At 39.9% G+C, this 22,436-nt stretch overlaps 2 protein-coding genes across 2 annotated transcripts; one reads left to right on the forward strand and one right to left on the reverse strand.

The window, feature by feature from the left end:
* Window positions 1-31: 31 nt before the first annotated feature.
* On the forward strand, window positions 32-8,816 carry CYB561D2 (cytochrome b561 family member D2). Its single transcript, XM_007420671.4, has 4 exons — window positions 32-128; window positions 2,895-3,199; window positions 4,457-4,494; window positions 4,910-8,816. Exons 2-4 carry the CDS (start codon window positions 3,004-3,006, stop codon window positions 5,411-5,413), a joined length of 738 nt encoding a protein of 245 aa, XP_007420733.1. The 5' UTR covers window positions 32-128; window positions 2,895-3,003; the 3' UTR covers window positions 5,414-8,816.
* A 6,208-nt stretch (window positions 8,817-15,024) lies between these two features.
* On the reverse strand, window positions 15,025-21,953 carry TMEM115 (transmembrane protein 115). Its single transcript, XM_007420672.3, has 2 exons — window positions 20,388-21,953; window positions 15,025-16,556 (listed from the first exon to the last, which is right to left on the reverse strand). Exons 1-2 carry the CDS (start codon window positions 21,239-21,241, stop codon window positions 16,349-16,351), a joined length of 1,062 nt encoding a protein of 353 aa, XP_007420734.1. The 5' UTR covers window positions 21,242-21,953; the 3' UTR covers window positions 15,025-16,348.
* Window positions 21,954-22,436: the final 483 nt, after the last annotated feature.

Here is a 22,436-nt window from a genome sequence, read left to right on the forward strand (position 1 = left end):
GACTGGCCGCCAGCGTAGGAGGAACCCATGACGAACTGGATGGACTTGCCCAATCAAAAGGCGTCAGATACTTCCTTGGCTTCCAACGGAGTTGGTGCTCCTTTGCGATGCTGGCGTTCTCCGCGGAGGTGAGTGCCTTGGAATCTCCTCCAACGCGGTTGGATGGAGCTGGAAGGGGGGCGCTTTTCTAAAATCCCCGTGAGCCTCCGGGTGGCGGGCGGATTAGGACAGATTTGCCGGAGTGGGTGGGGATCTGCTTGGAGGTTCCAGGGCTTGGAATGCTTTTGCGGAGCAGGCAGCCCGGGAACTCACGCTTAGGCTCCTGACAAAAAGAAACCTAGATATCGTCCTTGATTGGTGGAGGCATCTTTCCCCAGTCGAGGACCTTCCACATACCTTGTCCTACAGACCTCATCGCCTGTGCCATTTGAAATCCAAAGTATGGGGTGAGCAAAGCTGCTTTATCCGAGGAGAATGTGTCTCCGGGTGCTGTCAAGTCAGATCCGTGGAAGGTGGGCACATTTTCTGCCTCGCCCCGTAATGATTCTCGAAACTATGCACCACCGCTTTGGACCGAGCCCTGAGAGGTGTGTGTCTCTTTAGGTAGCTTGGCTTCTCATGTTTCCTTCCTTGTATTATTCCGCGGCTACCTCCACTTTCAATTGTGCCCGTAAAAGGCACGGTGCAGAATCGAAGCGCACGCTGCCCTCGTCTTCTCTTTCGGAATGCTCAGAGGGAGACACTGCCTTGCCACTGAAATCAAGGAGGGGAGGGCTATGACGTCTGTCCCTTTCCCTTATTACCGTATCACGGAGGACGGCCTGGGCTAAAAGGGGGTTATGATATTTGTGGTTCAGCATCTTGTGGGAACCCAGCCAATAGACTATCACATTAAACCGTAAGTTTTATTTGCTTAGGCATACCATGTGATATGAAAGTCTATTGTGTAGGGTTAACCTGTCTTGATGGCTCAGACCCTCAGATCAGCCAAACTTTTCTTGGTTCCAGTCTCATTCCCTTTTTAATCCTATGGTTTTATTCAACTAAAATTGTATTTCTACAGATTCACCTTCTTATAAAGGTTGGAGTTTAATTCTCCACTCAGGGTGTTTTCACCGGTTACAACATCCCTGTAGATAAAGCAGATTTGTGTGAAATTGAGCTTGTATATTATAAATGCATGGTTCCAAAATAGCTTTCTGACTGTTACAGCATATATGGAAACTGGAATTCCCGGTTAGCAAGTTTCCACTATGAGAATTTGTAAGAAACAGATGCATATATGATCATATATTTAAGGTGCCTGCCAATTCCTTCAGGAGAGAACATTTCATGGGTGGATTTTGCAATGTCAGGACAGGTGTTCACCTCATGATGATGCTCACTTGATAGCCTTGGGCAAATTACCATCACTCAACAACAGCAAATATGAAATGAGGAAAGAATTGTACATCATGTTTCTATTGATACAATACTGATCAATAAAAATTGGGTGAACAGATTGGCAATATGAGCCCTGCTGCGTGCTTTAATCTGACACATATTCAAATATATTCATAGTATATGATTGAGGTGCATTTCCATGGACACTTGTAGTAAAGCGTAAATGTAGTTCTGCAGGCCCTTCTTCCAGAAATCATAATTTCCTAGCGTTCTAAAATAAAAACAAAACAGTAATGTTTTAAATTTTATTACGCTTCTATAGGGAAGGCTTTGGTGGTGTGCTAGCGGTGAAATATAAGTTATTGTGCTCAAAGTACAGGATGACTTTCTCTGGCTTATGGCTCATACAACATTCCTTTTGAAAAGGCACCGATAACTAAAAATGAAGATCTGCTGTGAGTTCAGCTTGGAGAGGTGGATACTCTGCTCTGAATGCATGTAACAGAAGTGATTAATGGCTGGGTTCACATGATCCCCCCACTGAACCCCAAAGTAGCCATCCATATTTTAGCTTACCATGCTGTGCTGACATTGGGTTTTTTAAATTAAACCAGGGTTCAGCTAATCACAAGGAAGCATGTTGGGCCTTACCTGTGCCTATGTATCGAAAATGGCTGTGTGGCTCCATTTGCTTGCCTGCACTAGTTTGTGGTTTGGTACCACTCTCTGTCAGGGGAGCTTCCCATACTTCTGAATGCCAACTGCAGGAGACAGCAGAAGAAAATGATTGCAGCAGCTTGCTGTGCTTACATATTGCAATACTGATCCCATCTCCCCCGGAATCTAGGCCAGTGTTCCTCAACCTTGGCCACTTTAAGATGGGTGGACTTCAACTCCCAGAATTCCCCAGCCAGCATGCTGGCTGGGGAATTCTGGGAGTCGAAGTCCACACATCTTAAAGTGGCCAAGGTTGAGAAACACTGGCCTAGACCTTGGAGCTAGATCAGCATTAGCAGTATATCTGGGCCTCCTTCAGCCATTCAGGTTTAGGTTTGAGTGCTCTGTGTTTAGTCAGTTTGATTCCTATAGGCAAAAAAACCCTCTTTTCATCTGAAGCCCACCCTACATCAACGGTTCAGGAAACCTTCCCCCAACAACAAAAAACTCCACCCAATCGTGAAAAGTCAGTGTATGCTTAATGGACATAATATAAAAACAGGAAAAATGGGAAGGAGGAATGACATTGAGTAATTGGAATTGGAACACTTTATGGTACGACACTACACTGAGGGTACCAGAGTTGCATTTGTACTGAGGAAAGGGAAAGAAAAGAAGCCTGTGTCAGGAAGTCAGTTTCCTTTCTGGCAGAATCCCAAGCCTTGATGGGCAATCTTTGTTGGGAATCAAGACTCTGCTTTGACAGCCTAGGATTTTCTTTGGTTCCACTTGAGGAATGAAACCTATTCGCCCCTCCTTTTCTTAATATTATCTCCCCCCGTCCCTCCACACAGGATAATTGACAGAAGCATGAGAAGTCTGACATAGGATTTCGTTGTTTGAAGACATTGGTGCTCGAGTTTTCCCTTGCTCTGAAGTTCTGGGGCATTTGATCGGCGTTGCATGCAACCGCAGAAGACCAATAACTGGTGGACAGTGGAAGGCCAGCATCTTATTCCTTCTGGAGAAGACATGGCTCTGACAGTTGAAACAGAGTCTCAGATTTACCGCTCCCTCCGGACTGTCTTTGGTGCAGCTGCACACCTTGTCTCTCTTGGATTTACTATTGTCATGGTAGTGCTCACCAGACCTGGATCAAGTAAGTAAGGGGCAATGGGAGGACCATGCAGGAATATTCCCCCAATAGCAGCTTGAAACATAGGCAGGAATGCTTAAGATATAGTGTATAGTACACATCTCAAATTTTGTCTTGCATGTGGCTAAATTATCTTAGCCACCTGTAGTCAGTGAGATTATACTTAGTCTTATCCAGGGGTGATTTCATAGGTTTGGCCCTAGTTCTCTTAAGCTCTCTTTAACATTCCTGTCCTTAATAAAAAACCTGTTGAGGTTTTGCACAGAAAGTCTCACTCAAACAACAGACTTGTTATATATTGAAATATATGTATATTATTGTTACATATTAAAAAAAAAAGATGAAGTCTCGTATGAATTGAGATCTACTCCTGGTGACTTTATTGACACGCAATTTACCATTATCTTCTCCTAGGATGATTTCTGAGTCCTCAGTCTAGCCTACCAGTACCGCATCTAATTCTGAGAATGTATGTTGTGTCACCTTACTATGAATATTATGCAGTGTAAGGTTTCATGAATTAGGACTTCAAAAGTTTACACTGTAATACATGTTTTTTTTAAATTCTCCAAGCCAATCCTGCTACTCTTCTGGAATTTAAACAATTAGTTTGAAGTTTCACTAGGTTGTCACTTTTTTTAAATGGTGGGGATGGACATGTTTTATTTCTTCCTTGGCTCATGTGAGGAAGAATTGCAGATTAGATTCAAATTTGAAAGAACCTCAAAAAATATTTCCTGAAAAACTAGCCAGCTTCCAATACTGGCAGATTTAGTATTGTTCTACTTGTAGGTTTCTCAGAATCAACTTTTTGATGCTGTACTTCACAATCTGTGGGCATGCCAGTTCTTCTGCTTTGGGGGCACAGCTTAGCTTCTTAGCTGCACAAACCTTTCTAGTGATACAAGGATGCAGGGACAATAAATATTTGTTGAGCCTGTATTGCTTAATTTGGGAGAGTTTAAGAAATATGAATGAAAGCCTTGTGCTTCTATTTCTATCCTTAAAAGCACCCAGTCTGGATGAAAATTGTCCCTAATTAGTTACCAGATTTTGGTGGCATTACCTTTGGTGCAGTACCAGCATATTGCATGGGGCTCCTGTGGGGCACAGCCATGATATAAGCCTTGGGTCTGATTATGTCACATCAGGGCATTGTTTTTAAGACTTAAATGAATGTATTGAATGTAAGGAGCATACAGTACCTTTTCAGCCATTGATTAGCCAGCGGAGACTGATTTTGCTCTCATTCCTTTCCAGGTGTGTTCTCTTGGCATCCTTTCTTAATGTCTCTTGCGGTAAGCCAGACAAACATATGATTTGACATCATTTCCCAAGTAACTAACTATAATCTTACCTTTTATACCAAGTTGTTCAATTTGCTTGCTCTTTGGGCAAAAAGACAGAGTGCTTTGTTATATATAATAGGGGGCAGGAGCTGATTCTTCACTATGGAAGTTGGGAAAAATAACATAGCACTTCTTGAGTTAATTATCTCCAACTTCTCTCTAAATCTGTATTTTCTCTTTTGCAGAATTTCATTTAAAAATTATGTATCTTCTTGAGAAGACCCTCCCTCTGTTGGCAAATTAGTGTTACTAAATGACTGATAGTTTCCTAAAATTTCACATTAGGTATTGCTAAATATTTTTTGCAGCTAACCTTAATCTGGGAAACCCTTGTGCTGTCTTTTTCTGTCTTCCCTTCCCCCAGTTTTCCTTCCTGATGACAGAGGCCTTGCTGACTTTCTCTCCAGAGAGTTCCCTCCTCCGGTCCTTCTCGCGCAAAGCCAAAGTCCGCTTCCACTGGGCTTTACAGCTGCTTGCTCTCGTCTGTGCAGTGCTGGGTCTGGCCGTTATCAGCTATAACAAGCACCTCAATGGGAAAGAGCACTTTGTCACCTGGCACGGCCAGATTGGCTTGCTGACAGTAGCATATGCTAGCATGCAGTGCGTGGGTGGGCTTGCCCTGCTCTATCCCAAGCTGATGAAGAACTGGACGCTGGGCAAACTGAAGCTGTACCATGCCACATCAGGGCTAATTGGGTATCTACTTGGTTGTACCACTTTGATGCTAGGCATGTGTTCCTTATGGTTTTCCACAACTGTGACTGGAATCTCCTGGTATCTGATAATGCTGTGTCCGATTCTGACTAGTTTGGTTATCATGAACCAAGTGAGCAATGCCTACCTCTACCGTAAAAGAATCCAGCCTTGAAAACCATTTTAAAAGAAGACATCTGTGTGGGATCCCTGAAGCATTTCTGCATTATCTGGAAGAAATCCATGTCTTTGTACAAAGAGTACTGGAGCTCAAGAATCTCTTTCTACCTGCCTCTTTGTATGGATTTTTTAAATTGCTGCCATTCTTCAATTTTCCATAGCATAGATGCCTATGCTGTCAAACCAAGTGTCCTGCAGTCCCGTGCAGCATCCTGTGTGAATATTGCTGGAACTATAACAATTATTAGTGTTGTATAAGAGCCCAACTGTGCTCTGCTGGTGCTTCTCCCTCCCTCCCTCCCTCCCCTCATGAAATCAGTGGATATATTCTGGTTTAGATTATTCTTGATGTGACCATTATGTATACAATTGTAAATCTAACTTGCTCTAACTTCCTTTTCATATTCATATTCAGTTCTAAGGAATGGGCATTTTTAACATTCCTCTTTGAAGGGACGGCTTTTATCCAATGTAACAGGTTTCTGTTTGCAGTGACGGTCAATTCTCCCTTTTTTAAAAAAAGTCACATGCTATGTGAAGGTACAGCATCCCCAACTATACATGTTGATCAAGGGCTATAATATATTTTACATTTTTAAAAAAGAGTTGCTTTGTGCAGAAGGAAATTCTGAAGGAAAAAACTTCAGAAAATGAGTACTTCTTTCACCTGTTGTTTTTCTTATTCAGGAGTATCTGTCCTGTTCTCAAGTGCTTTTATCCTCTGCAGGATTTCAAATGCATGTTAGCATATAAGATAGATAGCTCCTCAGCATAAAGATGTCACTTAAAACCAGTATCCCTCCATTTTATAGATACACTGAGATTACTGTAACTATATTCCTAACCAAAATTCTGACTTTTTGCTCAACAGCTGAAGGATGCAACGCTATAAAAAGGCACTTTAATTTAAATCAGCAAACAGGAACATATATCCCCTGCCAGAATTTAAGTTATAGTTCAGCCTTTTCTGCAGGCTGTAGGTTATTAGCCCTGGTTTAATGGCACAACGGGAATGTTACCAGAACATAATGGTGAGACACTTATTTTGCTAAGCCTTCAGTAAGTTTTCAAAAGATGTGTCCCCAAAAAGCACATCTATCCTTATCCAGGAGCAGGTAACCCATGACAACCCAGGTAACCTAGTGCCACTAAAGTGGTTATAGACAAAAGGTGGAATTGGGATGGAATGGTCTAAGGGTAAGGAGGTGGGCATGGGGAGCTTTGGCACAAACTGTTTTTAGACAGAGATGAAAAACTGCAGGGTGAAGAACACTATTTCATCCTTATTATTGTATCTAAAAAACACTGAGGCATGCAGAGAGGAGACATGGCAAAACCTCAAGGGGATATGCATCCAAAGAGATGTGCAGAGGACTGGGATACAGCCAGATGTGTTTCTTTCCATCTCTCTCAAAATTTCTTTTGTGGTGCAGCTTCAGGCACAATACTGTGAAAGATGAGGGTGTCCCTTTAAAATCTGTTCCTTGACAATAGCATTGAATTTAGAAGTGATTCATCGTCAGGCGCAGCTTTGGCAGCTATGAAGTTTCAGAGCACATTGGCTGGGTGAAAACTAAGTTACAATGTGATTTGTTTGGTTTTTGACTTACGGTTATGTGAATTACACCATTATGGTATATAAACCATGGTTCAGCGTTTAATATTTTTATCAGCCAGGCCACAATTGTTTATTCAACAAGTCACAGTTAAAAGGAACCAAAGTTTAGCACATGGGTGAACCCATCCCACAGAATAATGGCTGACATAGTGTGCTGCTTTCAGTCACTGATAATCCAATGGCCATGTAATAATGAAGTATTTATTCCTTTTTAAGCCACAAAAAGCAAGAACCGAGTCCCCTCTTGAGTTTCCACAGTACTTAACTCCTGATCTTCATTCTCATATTATATAGTCTTCTGTTCCTTAAAGTGGGGTCTTATGGCTAATTGGTGATGATAGCTTGGAGTGATGGGAATTTTAGTCCCAAAACTCAACTGAGGCTACAGTTGAGAAAGTTGGAGAAAGTCTGTCACAGGTGACTGTAAGCCTCATCTTTTAGACCTATAAAGGAAAAAAAAAAAAGGCCTGTTATCTTCTGCTCAGTAAATCAAGCAGAAAATCTATACTTGTTTTTTGACCCAAACTCTTCAATGTCTGACTAGTAAAGAATAACAGTACTAGATAGTGGGATCCTGCAATAACAGACAAAAATGCATAGTCCTGATTGACAAAGAAATCCTCTCATTTCTTCAGACTTGGAGTTGTTTGAAATGCAAAGTTCTTTCACAAAAATGAGATGTATCATGCAAGCGGAGCTTGAGAACAAGTTCATTTGTGATTAAGTACATGTGCACAATTGACATTTTCATTTATCTTTAATTCTTACATGAAAGTGCTTCCTTCACAAACTTGCTAAGGTTCTTAAAGAGCTTAGAAAAAGACAAGATTATGCTTTCTCCCTTGCTTTTCCAAAGTGGGGATCAACCCTAATTGCTTATTTTTTTTATCTTAGCTATCAGAAGAGGCAACAATTGACCCCATAATGTGTTTTGTTTGCAGCATGTTAGAACATTTTCAGTAAACATGGACTCTGAGGCTCTTGCTTATGTTACTTCCAGGACCTCCTTAAGTAAATAAGTCTTTGTATTCTACTACTGAGAAGGGAATAACGTGTGCTTTCCAAAGAGGAAGAAAAGTGGGCAAAGCAAAACTTATTTAATCGGGAAATAGAATTATGTCACAGATGAATTGTTAGTAATGACGTATTTAAAGTCATTCATGGGCAACTCATGTTGAAATCAATGAAACAAACAGACTAACTTAAGTCCTATAGTTTTCAAAGACAGATGGCCACAAGTAGCTTTAGTTACCCTGCAGGCTTTGATTGCAATCCCCTCCCCCAGCGTTTTTTAAATTAAATCCAGTTCTCTGAATATTACAAAGGCAGGAACAAAGACTGATGATATTGGAAGATCTTACCACACGGCATTGTGCAGAGAGCATGAGGTATACTTTTTTCAAGCAGCATGTAAATGTCTGTAGTTTCCAGTGGTACACAGTTTAGTTATCTGTTGCTGCTCCTTTTGTTCCAACATATATTTTGCCATATAGTATTATAGTTAAAAACACACATATACTAGGCTTAAAAAGGTTATATTTACACCGAGGGCATAGGGGAAGATTAATCCCTCCATAGATAACTTCAATGAACAATTTATAATTGGTTTTAATGCTTCTTTTTTGCCCAGCTTTTACCCATTAAACTGGTCAAGTTAGGGCTGCTGCTTTGATAAGAAATAACACAAGTAATATTTGTTACCTGAACCATCCAAAACAAAATACAGTGGCACTAAACTGTGTAGCAGGTGAACCTACCACTGAATCTTGGGGGAGGGGAGGGGAGGGGAGGGGGGCAAGGGAAAGAAGCTTGTACTTATGAATACTGAAATAAAGATTTTTTTAAAAATGTAGCAGCTGTGACATACTGCCATCATGCTTGTTTTTGCTTCCTTCAGAGAGATTTTGCATTATTCAGTGATACAGAAATGTCACACCCACTGCTGGAATGATAGTTTCAGATTTTGTGAAAGCATAACAGCCTCTCAGATATTTCTATGAACCATATTCCCTTTAATTATGAGTTCTGCCTTCAGTGTGTCTCAGGGGAATATTACCCATTACGACCGCAATGTTTTAAGAATAACTTTAGTTGTTTTCAAGTCATCAAGCAATAATTTAATACAGTAGCCAGAATAGCTATGACTAGAATTAGAAGCTGTTCATCACAGCCTGTATATGAATTCAGCATATCATCTGATGTTCATCTGAATTATAAGCAGAAGCAGGGCTGCCAGCTATCAAGAATTTTCTACTTGTCTACAATATATAAATACTGTATATTTTTTATACTGACTTCAACAACAAAACTCTTTCTGACCTCATTCACACCATGTCTGAATATTTTAAAACCACAAAAATCACATTCCTAAGCAGAGCTTATGAGACATTTGTTATCTGTATACATTGCTGCTGTTGTTTGTTGATACTTCTGGAGTATTGTCTTCTCCTGCCCTGATTTCTCATTTTCTGGTTTCATTAGCAATTTAAATAACTCAATAAACTAGAAGTTGGTGAGATAAAATGTGATAACACAGTGGGAATTAAAATAATAATGGGTAACAAGATATCAGATTAAGGTAAGGATAACAAAATACAGATGTTTAAGGAACACAAACCCTACCATCATGGAAGCTCCCAACCAATTCTCAAAATGCATTGCTGAAAACATTGTCTTTCAGAATGCAGATCTAGGAATGAGGGAATTAATTTGATCTCAACCAGTACAGCAGAATTGACTAATAAAACGAATACAGTAGGAACTTGGGAAGAGGTCATGGATATGCTGGAATTCATTCTATGAAAAGCTAGCAATAAGCTTAATGTACTCCAAAATTCAGGAAAGTTGATATTAATAAAATCAAAAAGGTATTAATTATCATTCTATGGCTGGGTATACTAGGAAAAGAAGCTCAAGATAGTTGGGGATTCTTGAAAAAGCTATAAATTGCACAATCACAATTTTCAATGATAAACAATAATGGGAGACATCTAAAAAAACCTATCTGGCTACTCAAAAAGTGTTAGCGAATGACTGAAAATAAAACAGAAGAAATGCACCCAATGACACATATGAAGTAGCCCAGCCTGTAGAGGTGATGTCAGTCTGAACTAAACTGGCAAGTAACAATGATGGCTAGAAGGTGAAATGTTAAAGGGTGACATTTTTTCTTCCTCATTCTTCCATACTGAGAAATATGTGCAGACTTGTCAAAGAAATATGATTGATAAAGACCTGGGACCGCAATTCAAGACCAAGAAAGAATTGGTAACTAGCTTTCTTAATGAGTCCATACTTCAAAACCATCTTAAACTATCAAAGAAGTTGCTAATGCCCTCTCAGAATTCCTATCTATTGTAAGCAACTTATCACACTAAAGAAAAATTAAGAGTGGGGTGCCAAAGGTTTTTTTTTTCTCCATAAGCCTGATATTTTAAACATTTTATCAATTACTTGGATGAAAAATGAGGAAGGCTATTTCAACATTGTAGATGACATAAAATACAGCAATAAGACTTAAGAAGATGGGAAAAACTTTCAGAATATCAGATAGAATGGGAAACTGAGATGAAGGTAAATAAAATTAGACAAATGGAAGTTCTGTATTTAGACAAAATGCAAGCATAGATATATGAGAGATCAGGCTAGTGGTAATACATTTGAAAAGGATCGTGATTCAACACAATTTAGCAATACAATGTATTAGTTTTTGTTTCACGCTAATTAGCCTTCATCTAGAATACAGTTTCCAGTTTAGAATGTAATGCTTTGGGCATGTAAATCAACTGAAATGGGGTTAGAAGGCATCAGAGATCCTCAGTGATATGGAAGAAAAAAACCTATCTAAATGAATGATCATACACAAGGCAAATATTTTTTTCTTCGATCCTCCAAAAATACAACTAGATGTAACAGATCTATGAAGTCATAAATCCTTTCTATTTTATATTGGTCAGTCCTCATCTAGAATAGTGGTTCCAGTTTTGGGCATAACATTTTAAGGACATTCACAAACTGGAACATGTCCAGAGGAGAGCAACCAAAATGATAAGAGGCCTGGAAGAAAACACGTATGTAGTCTGGAACTGCTGGGCACATTTAGCCTGGAGAAGGCAAGACTTGGGGAGATGATATACTGTCCTCAAGTATCTGAATGGCTCTCATGAAGAAGACAGGGAAGAATTGTTCAGAGTTGTTCCAGAAGACAGAACAAGAAACAATGGCCTTAAATTATGATGAAGGAGATTTCAAGTTGGACATCAGAAAAATTTCCCTAACTGTAGGATCTCTTCAACATTGGAATAGATTGCCTTGGGAGGTGGTAGTCACTCTGCTGGAAGTGTCTAAACAGAAGCTGGATGGCTATCTGACAAGGATGCTGTAGTGGTAGATTCCTGCACAGGGTAGGGGGTTAAATTAGGTGACTTCCTATATCCCTTCCAACCTTTACATTTTTGAATGTGTAGGTTACAAAGAAATAGATTTCAGTTGGGCATGAACTGCAATCATGAATAACGAAGTGATAAACAGTGTGACAGGGAAATCAATTCCTGATGAATATTAGGCTCACTTTTGCTGAAGGTTGAATTTACTATTACAGCTATGGAGCTTACAAAAACTTGGATTGTTTTAAAAGGATATTAGATAAAATTCACAGAAAGTAAGGCAATCAATTGTGAATAGCTGAACTGATATGTTAGGGATATGCAATACTTTGGGATTCAATCTGATAGCAATACAGATTATCCTCGGTTAACAACTACTCATTCAGTGACCATTCAAACTTGCAACAGTGCTGAACGAGTGATATTTACGCCTGGTCCTTGAAGTTCTGGCTGTCATAGCTCTCCCACAGTTACATGATCACGATCTGGATGCTTGGCAACTGGCCTGGATTTCTGAACGCTGCAGTGTCCCACTGTCACATGATCATGACTTGCAACCTTCCTTGCCAGCTTCCCACAAGCAAAGTCAATGGGGAAGCCAGAAGGAATTTGCAGTCACATGAGGTCCTTGCTTAATGACCCACATGGTCCTTGCTTAACGACAGTAACCAGAGACTGCTGGAACTGCTGCTAAGTGGCGTGGTCACATAATGTTGTGCTTTATGATCACATTGCTTAGTGACAGAAATTCCAGTCCCAATTACTGTTGTTAAGCGAGGACTACCTGTAGATGCTTCAGATCATGCATAGACTGATCATTTATAGACTGTGAATAGCACTTGCCTGTTATTCATTAAAACAGCTGCATCTGCTTCCATAATCACAGAGTTGCTTTGGGAAGGTTTCCTCAGCTGCATGGTCCTGGAAAGAAACAGTTCCTTTAATAAGTCCCAGACTCATGCTCCTACACATCTCTTCTGAAGTGAATTTGAAGCACTGCATAGCTGTACTATATCCTAACTCCAGGATTCAAAGCAGCATCCGCTTTATGCCATTTGACAGGGAACAACAGTGTGATATATAGAAAAACTGTCTACAGACTTTTGATTTAATTGAAAAGGGCCCCTCTTGTGTTCTTAAAATGCAGAGATGTTCTAGAACACTTAATCAAGAGGCTGGACAAAGCAGCTTAGAAGCCCCTTCCCATTCCAATTCTATTAATACAGTATATTCATTGTCCTGTATTAGTAATTCTCATGTCCTTTATTAACAATAGATAGCACTGCAAGTGTAAGTGACAAAAATAATCTGCAGACATACCTGGAAGTCTCTGTTATAGGCAATATTCTCCAGTGTCTTCAGGGTGACTAAGTCGTGCTCCCTCAAATGTGATATGGCTGAAAGTTGATGGTAAGCAATTGTTGGAAGCATAAAAATTCTATCGCTGTTATTATAATGATGAGGCTTTACTATTAAGCTCCCCATTATTCAAATAAGTCCTTGAAAACTTCATTAAAGAAGAGATTGTGCTAACAAAGAAATGAACTGTGAATGGATACAGGCAGTTTAAAGATACCTCCTAGGGCAAAAAGCTTACTTCCTTTTATAGCAGCATAACAACTAAGTGACAAAATATCTACTCAATTTATTAGATTTCCCCCTCAATGGTTGTTACTACCAAAATACTTTACAAAACAGTAAGAGTACTTCTAATTCATGTATGTGTAGGTACAATCAAGACATTGTTGACTCCTGGAGACTGCCTGGACTAGTCCCTGCAGTTTTCTTGGCCAGGTTGTTCAGAAGTGGTTTTTCCTTCCTTGCCTCCTTCCCAGGGCTGAGAGAGAGTGGGTGACTGGCCCAGGGTCACCCAGCTGGCTTTGTGCCTAAGGTGGGACTAGAACTCACGATCTCCTGGTTTCCAGCCTGATGCCTTAACTACTACACCAAACTGGTTCTCTACTTCTAATTCATAGGAGTCAATATATCACCTGTAATCAAAAGACCTTCATCAAGAACTTTCTTTACATTAATGGTCTAAGAACTCATCCAGAACTACAGGGTTGTAAATATCAGGGGTGTGTAAACCATCCAAAAAGTGATTCAGACATTTAAACTGATTCAGAGAATTAATTCATTTGGGACTTATAAATGGATTCAAAAATCTAAATTGAAAAAGTACTTTTGCACATGCAGAAAAGGTTGACAAATCACCAAAGCGGATCTAAATCTTTTCAAATCAAAAGTCCAATATGAATAAATGGTTTGAATCAGAGAATTGATCCAGTAATTCAAACTGACTTGTTAGACTGCCTGTGAACTGAATTTCTGAATTTAATTTTTAGATAGCCAACCCTAGCTTCTCACGTATTTTTGGCTTTTCTAATATGTAAGAACTATTTTAAAACTGTGTAGCTTTAATTCAGTACTGCTTGACAGTACCTTCTCAGAGTTTCAGGATGAGGTTTCTCTGACTACTTCCTTCCGCATTTTCCAACTGGAAATATCACATCCTGAACCAACAGAAAGATACAGGCTTGATCGTGGGATTCCTTCCCAGAACCTCAAGCTAAGGTGCAAAAGATGCTCAAGTATCTTCTTTAAATCCCAGAAGACTGCATTCTCCATGCTCTAACCAAAGACCCTATCAGTTCAAAATACAACATGAACATACAGAGGCAAAACATTTGTCTGTCTGCAAAGTCTGAACACCTATTGAATATAGGAGGAATGCACATTAACAGGATTAAACATTTTGCTAGCTTACTGGTGAATCCATCATACCCTTGAGAACTGCTTACCCAACAAGTTGGCAAATTTCTCCCTCATTATAAAATTAAGGCAGAATTATCCTTAAAACAAGGCATCACCAAGCCAACATGACACTGTGGCAATTACCCTGTCTTAATTAGCATCACTTTTAATACAGCTATTACAGGGAATGCATTGTACAAGATGAATTTCTTCCACAGAAATCATTCCATGCAGGTATTTTTCACATTCAGTGGAAGGAAGACAAGGAAGTATTCCAGATTTGTAAGAACAATATAATTCTTTCTTTTCTGTTCTTTATATTTTTAGAACAAGTACACAATGATGGCAACTTACCAGTGGAGTTTTCTTGTTTGTGCACATAAGAAATTCATATTGGGTGAAGAAGCATTAAGTTTAAGACCTAAGAAGTAGATATGTATTCAACTCTGGAAAATTTAAAGTAAGATCAGATATGCCACCAATTAGGAGACAGTTGCAGTTGGAAGCACTGAACTTTGTCTAAAATATCATGGTTCAGTTTTTTCACTCAAGCTTCAGGTTCAAAATGGACAGTAATTATTATGCAGGATTTCTGTAGCTGTGAAATGGGATGAGGAAGTGAAATAGGTGTACATCATCTTGATCTGGCTTGGGCAATTCTGCAAAAGAAGTGAGTCTAACATTCAGGAGTTTGCATGTAAAGACTTCAAAAACCACATTTGTTACTACATTTTAACATCCCCCATGCTAACAATACTGACTGCAATTAAAATACTTTGAGTTCACCTCCAAGTAGGAGCTAACATGGTCAAATGATGGGAGGTTTAGAAAGCCAATCAAGAGGCACTCTTCAAAAGAACTGTTTATTGATACTGAAATCTGTGTTTTATTTCCTGGTTGACAAAAAAATTCATGGTCCTTTAAAAAATTATCTTAACATTTTCATACATTCTCTTTCCATTCTTTTAGGTGATACCTAACCCACTTCTCCACCTTTAGGAGTTGGCTGTCAAGGCAAGAAATCTCAGAACTTGCTGCCCCTCATAAAAAACATCTCAGCCCAAAGAAAAGGAGGCTAATGATCTCACCAAACAGAAAAAGCAGGCATCAGAGGAATTGTCAGAGTCTCCTGCAAAAAACACTTATAAAATAAAACTGGAGCAGTATGTAACCTACTGGGGCAAAAAATGTACCCCAGCAGCATCTGAATGTACTGGTTCCCCACTGAAGACAAAAGCTGCTTTACTATTTGAATAATTGTAAATGGAAGTGAAGAAAAACCAAATCAAATTAATTTCCTTTCGGAGTTCTATGGAAAATCTTAGACAATGCTTTCCTATCCATGTGTTAACTGACAATCTAGAAGCAAGCTGCAACCTGTATCCCTTCACTGTAAAAAATCAGCAATGGCATTGCTATTATTAAAAGGCTTTAACTGCTGCCTCTACAAGAGAGAATCCAACAGCTTTATTTGGCAGGGCTTAAAATTATGAAACTCATGGATATGGGAAAGAAAAGTGAGTAACAAAGGATTTTTTTAAAAGTACTTGCTCATTTAATCAATAACTAATTCTGAAAGGAAAAAAAAGAAGCCAAATAATTATTGACAACAATCACTGCCACCAAGTAAAACTGAAATCAAGGAGAGTGCTGTATACTTGAAGGGGTTGTTCTGTGATATTTTGGTGGGGTTTATGTGACAATTTAGCATTTAGAGCTCAAATAGGAGCAGATTCATCAGACTGGAGAATACAAGACTCCATTCAGATTAACCAAAACTGTCATTAAAGGAACTAGACACAAGCACTGTGTTAATAGCCACAATGGCAGCTATAGGCTGGGGCAAATTTTGAAGGGCTTTTTAAGGAGATGCTCCTTATTGAGCTGAAGACCTCCTTCCTCCCCTGCCAGTTCTGAGAAGTTCTCAATTTCAAAACCTTTTTGAAGAGATGAAACACATTCCCAGGTCAGTTTGACAATTAACAGTTTTCACCAAAAGAGTCCTATGACCTGGCAAAACCACAGGTGGCTCACAAATGCTGGAGGAAGGAGGTAGCCAGGAGGCATAGTGTTTTGTTCCTGCAAAAGAGGGAACACTATGAGGGAGGGCAGGTGAAGGATCATTAGCAGCTTGGATATGCAGGGACAGGCAGAAGATGCAAATGCTTCATGGTCACAACTGAGAGGGGGCATCTTCAAAGGTAATGAGGCTGGATTCCTGGCTGGAAGCTTTCCCAACAGCGACAGAGTCCCGGCTCTTTTCAGGTAGCAACGGAGTATCGGCCTTAATATTTTCTTCATCTTCATCCTCCATGCTGGGCCAGGCTGACTGATCTTCCACACGCTTCAACCGTTCATTCAATGCTTTTAGAGCCAGTTGTCTACAGAATGAAAAAATGATACAAAGTTTGAACAGTCTATCATGCATTCCATGGAACAGGAATTTTCTAGTATTAGTTAACAGAAGAGACTAGAACCACTTTAAGGCTCTGGGGATTGAAACAGCTACAAGACACCCTGAAAACAATTCTTCCCCCACATCTCATCCATCTAATGCACACTATATGTGTTTTTGTCACGTGCACTATATAGATTTCTACACATTAATATCTACAGTAGTATCCATTTAACATATTATCTACTAATATCTTTAACACTTTGTCCATTCACTGAGGACAATTTTTAATCAGGCCTCTAGTATTTATCTTCATTCTTAACAAAATGTAAATAATAGATTCTTCCTCTTTCATTATTCATAGTGTTAACATTTAACACAGCTTTACTCAAGTTGGCACTGTCCAGTGTGTTAGACTGGACCTCTCTGTGAGAGCATAACCCTGAGGGAAAGCTATTTAATGCATCTCCATTACAAGAATGCAGTTAGTAGTTCAGATTGCAGTTTATATATAGTGTTGCTTCAATGTATTTAAAGAAAATGCACTTATTAAATTACAAGGAAATAAATGGTTCAATAACTTAAGAGAAAGAATACAGGGTAGCAGTATAGCTCTTATTTTACTGATCTACTAAAGCAATCTAATTTATGGGATACATGCTTCATTATTTACTTACTTATCATGTTTATATATACTATAAAGTATATAATGTTTCTATACTAGAAATACTATATAAAGTTTCAATCTGTGTTCTAGTTATATAATTATGATGGAAGAAATCACTTGTTCTAGACATAAGGGTTCTACAGCTTTTGCCAGGCAAGTAACCGCTCCATTTTCCAAGGAAAAGACCAAGTGAGAGAAAGTGGTGGCCCTGCCATGTAATTCTAGGAAGCTGTATCTTGATCTTCTCTCTTGAGGGAAGGACCAGAGAGCATGAAAAGCTTACAGTGATGTAGCAGCTTTCTACCTTTTTTGTTCTAAAGCAGGAAAGGCAAGTAGGAGCAAGGTTCACCAGTTTGGCCCTGCATTTCTAATATCCTTTGGGTGCCTCTTCTGTGCAGCTGCCCAAACTCTGCTTTCTTTCAACAGTGGAGTTAAGAAGGTGGCAGGGACAATAGTGTGCCAGTATTGGGTGTTGTTACTGACTGTGAATCTACATGTGCTTTGTTAAGAGGAACTGCAATCTCTCACAAGCAATCCAAAATAAAGTTTTTATAGAAAATACAGAGTTAAATACCTACAAATGTAATTTGATTGGGCTGGAGATCTACTTGTCTCTACCCCACAGTACTCTGAGGTTTCAACTGAAGAACATTCTTGACCAGCACATTTGTGCTAAGTGATCTTGTTATCATGTCACAAAGTACATAAAATTATTCAAATGGTAAATAAATGCTACATTTTGGATTAATTTTTTGGTAATTGTCATTATCATAATAATTCCCTTAAATCACTAAAATGGGTGACTGATTTGCTGGTTTCCCGTTTGTAAATATTGTGATTCACAAGTGCAGAGTGCTTAGAAAACATTGTTTTATAAAATCACAATGGGATAGAGAGGGAGAAAACAGAAAAAAAAAATTAGTTCACATCTGCTTTTAATTTAAATTTCTCTTTGAAAAATGAAGAATAGTCCCTCCTTTTTCCCCTTCTGGCACAGGATCAAGCACTCCACCCTTGTAACTGCTCATTCTGGATTTGTACTCAGACTACCCAGAAACCACAATAGCAGCCAAAAGTATCTACACCACAGGCATAGGAGAATGTGAGCTGAAATTTCTAAACTAGATCCAAGTTATGTAAGACAGCTCAAGAGCTCCTGCACAGGCAACTCACTGAAAGCATATTTATAAATGAGTTTTATAACTTTTAAAAACCTACATAACAAAAGTTTAGCCTTATAAATAAAAACACTTTAATGCTAAGCATCACTGTACACAATTACATTTCTCAGCCAAGGTATGTAATATTTAATACTGTAAACACAATGAAACTATTAGCCACCCCTCAAACTGATTCTATCCTCTGTCTTGCTACACTGTGTTAATATGAACTTCACAACAGAGTCGTTATAAGATTCTATAAGCAGGCAATCAGAAATCTTTGATGTAGGATTCACCTAATTTGAAAATAATTTAAAGTAAGGCTTTCTTTAATACAATCAACCTGCTGAGGTTGAAAATGTATAACATGTAACAGTTATTTAATCCTGAGTGAATCCTGAACAAGACCTGAATTCATTCTGGATTTTAGACTCAAACTAATCAGAACTAATACAAAGAAAGGCATAGATTTTTAAATGTTTTAGATGTATGTCAGAAGTCTAAACTCTGTATTGTCAATTTCCAACTCTATAATTCTCTTTACAGACTATAAATTGTAAAATAATGTCTTTTTAGAAACTTTATTGGGTGACTGTCATGCCTAGACAAAAAAGCCTGCATTTGATATTCAGACTGTTTCAAGTTTAAACTCTAAACACTGCATATATAGGACAAGTTAGGGTGTGTTCACTTACCTGGATGAAATTCCCAGTAAATTCAATGGGTCATTTTTTTTAATGTTTAGACATAATTTTTATGGAAAAAGCAAACCATTTACAGCAGTGTTGTCCAAACTTGGCCACTTTAAGATGAGTGGACTTCAATTCCCAGAATCCCCATGGCTGGCTGGGGAATTCTGGGAGTTGAAGTCCACTCATCTTAAAGTAGCCAAGTTTGGACAACACTGATTTACAGGCAACTTTTTGATTTCATACACACAATCATGTGCAGACTCTGTACATAAATTTCCTGGTGGCTTTTCTTCACCTGACTTTCCTAAATTAATGCATTTTCAGTACTTTTTCAGAGTTACTTCAGTATTAAAAGCAGCCCCTACATGCACTAAATAAAACAAATTTCCAAATAATGGAGGGCACTCACCAAGGAGTTTTGGCCTACTGTAATTCCACAGTGGATTCTTACACTTTTTTATATGGATTAATCTGAAGCAGCATGAAGATATTGTACAGTACAATTCTGCTTCAATTCTGCTTACTACTGTGAAGTTACTTTTATATAAATATGTAAACCCATAAATATATGGGTCAAATAAATATGCAAAGTCTGAAAAAAGAATTATTTAAATCTATGTTTAAAAATAAAGTACCTTAAGAGTCACTTTTCCTAATGCTGGAAATACTGACAATAGAAAGGCTAAAGAAGTAGGCTTGGGGCCTCCTGAAAAGGATTCAGCTGGATTCAAAGTTCTCTTGACTGTGAACTATAGCTCCTTGTTCTGGTTTAAATATTTTCTCTCCCTTTTGCTGCAAAGAAAAGGAATGTTTTAAGAATGCACAGAAACAGGAAAGATGTCTCTTTTCACTCTTTATTTTGCCCTGCATGCATCAGCTTGGAAGGGCATTGAAATCTTTGATGGAATGTTCTGAGCTCTCAGTAGTAGCCAAAGAAACAAGAAAGCCCATCAATAAATCAAAGGTATATTTTCCCCCCTCAAATACTTAAGAAAGCCTGTAAGTATAAAACATCAATTTGAAAACAACTTTTTTCAACAGTTTTATCTATGATATCTATGGCTATAATTTTTCTCGGCTGCTATCTATATTTATTTTTGCATCGTGTTTGTACTTAGTTTTAACTGATTTTATGATTGTTTGCTGCTCAGAGTCACTTGTCTGAGATGGGTGGCCATGGAAATAGAATAGAATAAAATAAATAAAATAATTCACAGTTCACTCAGTTTCTTCCTTCTTTTCTTTTCCAACATAGATCACATATAGGTTCAACCTAGTTATATTTCAAGAAAAATTACCTCCTTCGTTCAGCATCCTGAGGATCTGTTCCAGGCAAACTGATAGTAATAGAAGAAGGGGCTCCAACGTCGTAACGTTTCACTGTTTTCCGACAGACTTTCACTTTCACTAAGATGCTGTGCACAAGATTAGCCAGCAAACCAACCACAGGTTGTAGGATCTCAGGGAAGAATGTGGCAAATGCAAAGTGGTCTGACATATCCCCACGCCCTCGGCTATGCCTCTGGTAAAAACGAAGATATATCCAACTGGAAAGGACCCCAAAACCATAAGAAGCCAAAATGTTGCTTTCAATAAGAGTGGTCAGTCTCAAAACTGAAAGGATGAGAAGCAAGAGCATTGGAACAACTTTCATTCGCACCTGAGGTATCTTCAAGACAGTACTGTCACCCATGGTTTGCTTGAGGGCCACTAAGACACCACCAAGGAAACCCAGCATGCCATAAATGCGAACAGAAAATAAGTAAGACAGACTGAATGTTGCCATATAAGTAAGAAGATAAGCAAAGGCTCCCAGAAGCCCAACGGAAATATTCACCACTGCAAAGAAGATCAAAAGTTCCAGGGCACCCCATAGTGGCTCCAGCAACCTTCCTGCCACCACTATAGTGGCCAGGCTTACACCTACATCCCAAATATGCTTTTCCACCAGACTGTGGGTTGCCAGCGTCCATATCCAAAAGTTGGGTGGAAAGAGATATCCGGGTGTAACACCAAGTCCAAACACTGTGTCTACACCAAAAGAGAGAAGATAGAGCAAGATGACAATGGCACATATAGACTTCACTACTACACTAGTGCTGGCTAGCACAGCCAGGAAATGCTGTCGTGCTACTGGGAGGTATCTGTTCATGTTTCCACCTAAAATCACTGTCCCACAAGTCAGAGAACTTGATCCAGGAATCTGGGTTAGGGTGAGGATTTGGGGGCCAGGAAGCCTCTCTCTTTTCTTAGCGCAAACGTACTCTCAGTTCCGTCATCTTCTTCCACATAGCACCCAAACGGGGTTGGGAATCTGGTTCGAAATGGACAGCATCCGCTCCCCAGCACCCCGCTTTCTCTCGCTTCTGGGGCACGGAGTCCCTCTCCGCAGCACCTCTACGGCCTTGTTCCACCGAAAGAGATTGGCACAGCCAAAGCGGTTTCTCGGGGAGAGGTTTTAGCCTAACAGCGCCTAACAGACGGCGAAGTCTCGACGGGGCTGTTTTGTAGGAGCAGGCGCTCGCAACCCCATTCAGCCCGATGGCAGGGGCGGAAGGCTACCCAGGAAGGCCTCGCTTCGGCCTCTGTTCGCCGGAAGCAGAGTTCTCCCCCACTTCCCAAGTCGCTCTGGCGAGGCCGACGCCCGTCAGCCCCGCCCTACAGCTGCGCGCCCGCTGCGTTCCTGCCGCCGCCTCTTCCTCCAGGCCGGGAGCCCTTTCCTCAGGGCCCGCACTCCAACGCAAACAAACGATGCGGCTGCGCACGCGTGACTGGTCTGTGAGCTGTCCGGTGCACGACGGGAAATGGAAGCTCGGCTCCTGCGTAGAGCGAGGGTGATCCCACGCAAGCTCTCGCGCGAGGGCTGGGGGTGCGGATCGCGGAAGAAGGGGTGCCTGGGAGGTGGGTGCTTTTTCCTGGTTTCTCAACAGCGTGGAAAGGTGGAAAGGTCAGCCTATAATGAAGAACCCAGTAATGCGGTCTTGTAAAAGCCTCCCGTGAAGTCCTGTTTAAGTCCAAAAGGACTTGCTCTCCATGAGAGGTTCTTGCGGAGAGTTTGTTAATGACGGAATTAGGCGGCGCTGCGCTGGACGGGGCAGATTTGGGCGAGTTCAAGCGCTCTTTTTTTGGAAAGCGTATGTCAGTGTTTCCCAACCTTGGCCATTGCCAGGAGTGTGGGCTCCAACTCCCAGAATTCCACAACCAGCATGGCCATTGATGAGAATTTGGAGAGTTGAAGGTCACATACCTAGAAGTCGCCAAGATTGGCACATATAAAGGCACATAAAGAGCACTTTCAGTCACGGGTTTCTCTGTTAAAATGATTGTTACCCATCAGTGTAGCTGGA

This window comes from Python bivittatus, unplaced genomic scaffold (genome assembly GCF_059951505.1).
Source record: "Python bivittatus isolate LINGU-HERP-01145 unplaced genomic scaffold, Pbiv_v1 ctg000080_np1212, whole genome shotgun sequence".
Taxonomy (NCBI): Eukaryota; Metazoa; Chordata; class Lepidosauria; order Squamata; family Pythonidae; genus Python; species Python bivittatus.

Excerpts from the sequence above, each read along its gene's own strand:
- CYB561D2 (XM_007420671.4), top strand. The coding sequence starts at position 3,004 with ATGCAACCGCAGAAGACCAATAACTGGTGGACAGTGGAAGGCCAGCAT. Across the intron at positions 3,200-4,456 it reads GCTCACCAGACCTGGATCAA|GTGTGTTCTCTTGGCATCCT; the intron begins GTAAGTAAGGGG and ends ATTCCTTTCCAG. Across the intron at positions 4,495-4,909 it reads CTTTCTTAATGTCTCTTGCG|TTTTCCTTCCTGATGACAGA; the intron begins GTAAGCCAGACA and ends CCCTTCCCCCAG.
- TMEM115 (XM_007420672.3), bottom strand. The coding sequence starts at position 21,241 with ATGAACAGATACCTCCCAGTAGCACGACAGCATTTCCTGGCTGTGCTA. Across the intron at positions 16,557-20,387 it reads CAGGATGCTGAACGAAGGAG|ACAACTGGCTCTAAAAGCAT; the intron begins GTAATTTTTCTT and ends TTCATTCTGTAG.